This window comes from Eimeria mitis, genomic scaffold (genome assembly GCF_000499745.2).
Source record: "Eimeria mitis Houghton genomic scaffold, Emh_scaff662, whole genome shotgun sequence".
NCBI lineage: Eukaryota > Apicomplexa > Conoidasida > Eucoccidiorida > Eimeriidae > Eimeria > Eimeria mitis.
The window spans coordinates 11,844-13,142 of record NW_013574756.1 but is presented as its reverse complement, the minus strand read 5'-3'; the positions used below and the strand labels follow the sequence as shown (position 1 = coordinate 13,142).

At 51.0% G+C, this 1,299-nt stretch overlaps 1 protein-coding gene across 1 annotated transcript; it reads right to left on the bottom strand.

The window, feature by feature from the left end:
• Nucleotides 1-241: 241 nt before the first annotated feature.
• On the bottom strand, nucleotides 242-831 carry EMH_0019100 (uncharacterized protein; the record flags this gene model as incomplete). Its single annotated transcript, XM_013501286.1, has 2 exons — nucleotides 242-268; nucleotides 538-831. The coding sequence occupies 2 exons, from the start codon at nucleotides 829-831 to the stop codon at nucleotides 242-244; spliced, it is 321 nt and encodes a 106-aa protein (XP_013356740.1).
• Nucleotides 832-1,299: the final 468 nt, after the last annotated feature.

The following is a 1,299-nucleotide window of genomic DNA, read 5'->3' as shown; positions in this document are numbered from 1 at the left end:
CAGCAGCAGCAGCAACTGGAGTTACAGGATAAATGTTTTTTGTTGATGCATGCAACTTAAAAAAAAAAAACAAAAAGTATCTGTCTGACAGCAAGCAGCAGCAGCAGCAGCAGCAGCAGCTGCTGCTGCTGCTGCAGTAACTACTGCAGCGGCTCGGGCTGCTGCTGCGACTGCTGTAGCTACTGCTGCTGCTGCTGCTGCTGGAGTCGAAGAAATGCTGCTGTCTCTGCTGCTGCTGCAGTTACCGTTGTTGCTGCTGCACTTGCAGCTGAGAGCACAGCAGCAGCAGCAGCAGCAACAGCAGCAGCAGCAGCAGCAGCAGCAACGCTCACCACTCAGCTACTCCTGCCGTTCTCGGTGTTGCTGTGTCCTCTGCCGATGAGGCAGTACCACCCTCACCACCACCAACAGCAGCAGCAGCAGCAGCAGCAGCAGCAGGAGCTGCAGCAGCAGCAGCAGGAGCTATGTGTCTGCTGCTTTGCCTGAGAATATCCTGAGTAGAGCCAGCAGCAGCAGCAGCAGCAGAATACACCCCACCCAGGCTGTGGGCCCCAGGGCGACGCCTTTGGGGGTTTCTGTGCCGGGGCAGTAATAGAAACTCATTTCAGTTAAACCTACGCGCTGCCGCAGCTCCAGAGGCTCTGCTGCTGCTGCTGCTGCTGCTGCTGCTGCTGCTGCTGCTGCTGCTGCTGCTGCGGGAGTTGCTGCTGCTGTTGCGGGAGTTGCTGCTGCTGTTGCGGGAGTTGCTGCTGCTGCTGCTGCAGCAGCTGGTGATGCGTCATCTTCGGAAGATACGCTACGCGTAGGACGCCGCTGCACTGCCGCAGACATCTTCAGTGTTAGCTGCTGCTGCTGCTGCTGCTGTGGTTGCTGCTGCTGTGGTTGCTGCTGCTGCTGCTGTTGCTGCTGCTGCTGCTGCTGCTGCTGTTTGTTTCACTCGGGCTGCTCTGAGATGGGCTTGGGGTAGGCAGCGTCAGGAAGGCTGCAGAAGTTGTTGTGGATTTATATTATTTAAATTAAATATAAAAAGACAAAAAATAAATAATTAAAAATAATAAATAAAAAATAATTAATAAAATAATATAAATAGTTATATTATTTGCTGCAGCAGCAAGTGAAAGCAAGAAAGCGACAGCCAGCCCCCTCCCTCACCTGCTGCTGCTGCTGCTGCTGCTGCTGTGTTTCGTGTTTCGTCTGTGGTAAAATTAAATAAAAAAATAAAAAAATAAAAAATAATTTATTTATTTATTTAAAAATGTATTTGTCTCCTCGGCATCACTCTTATAACTCCCCCTAACC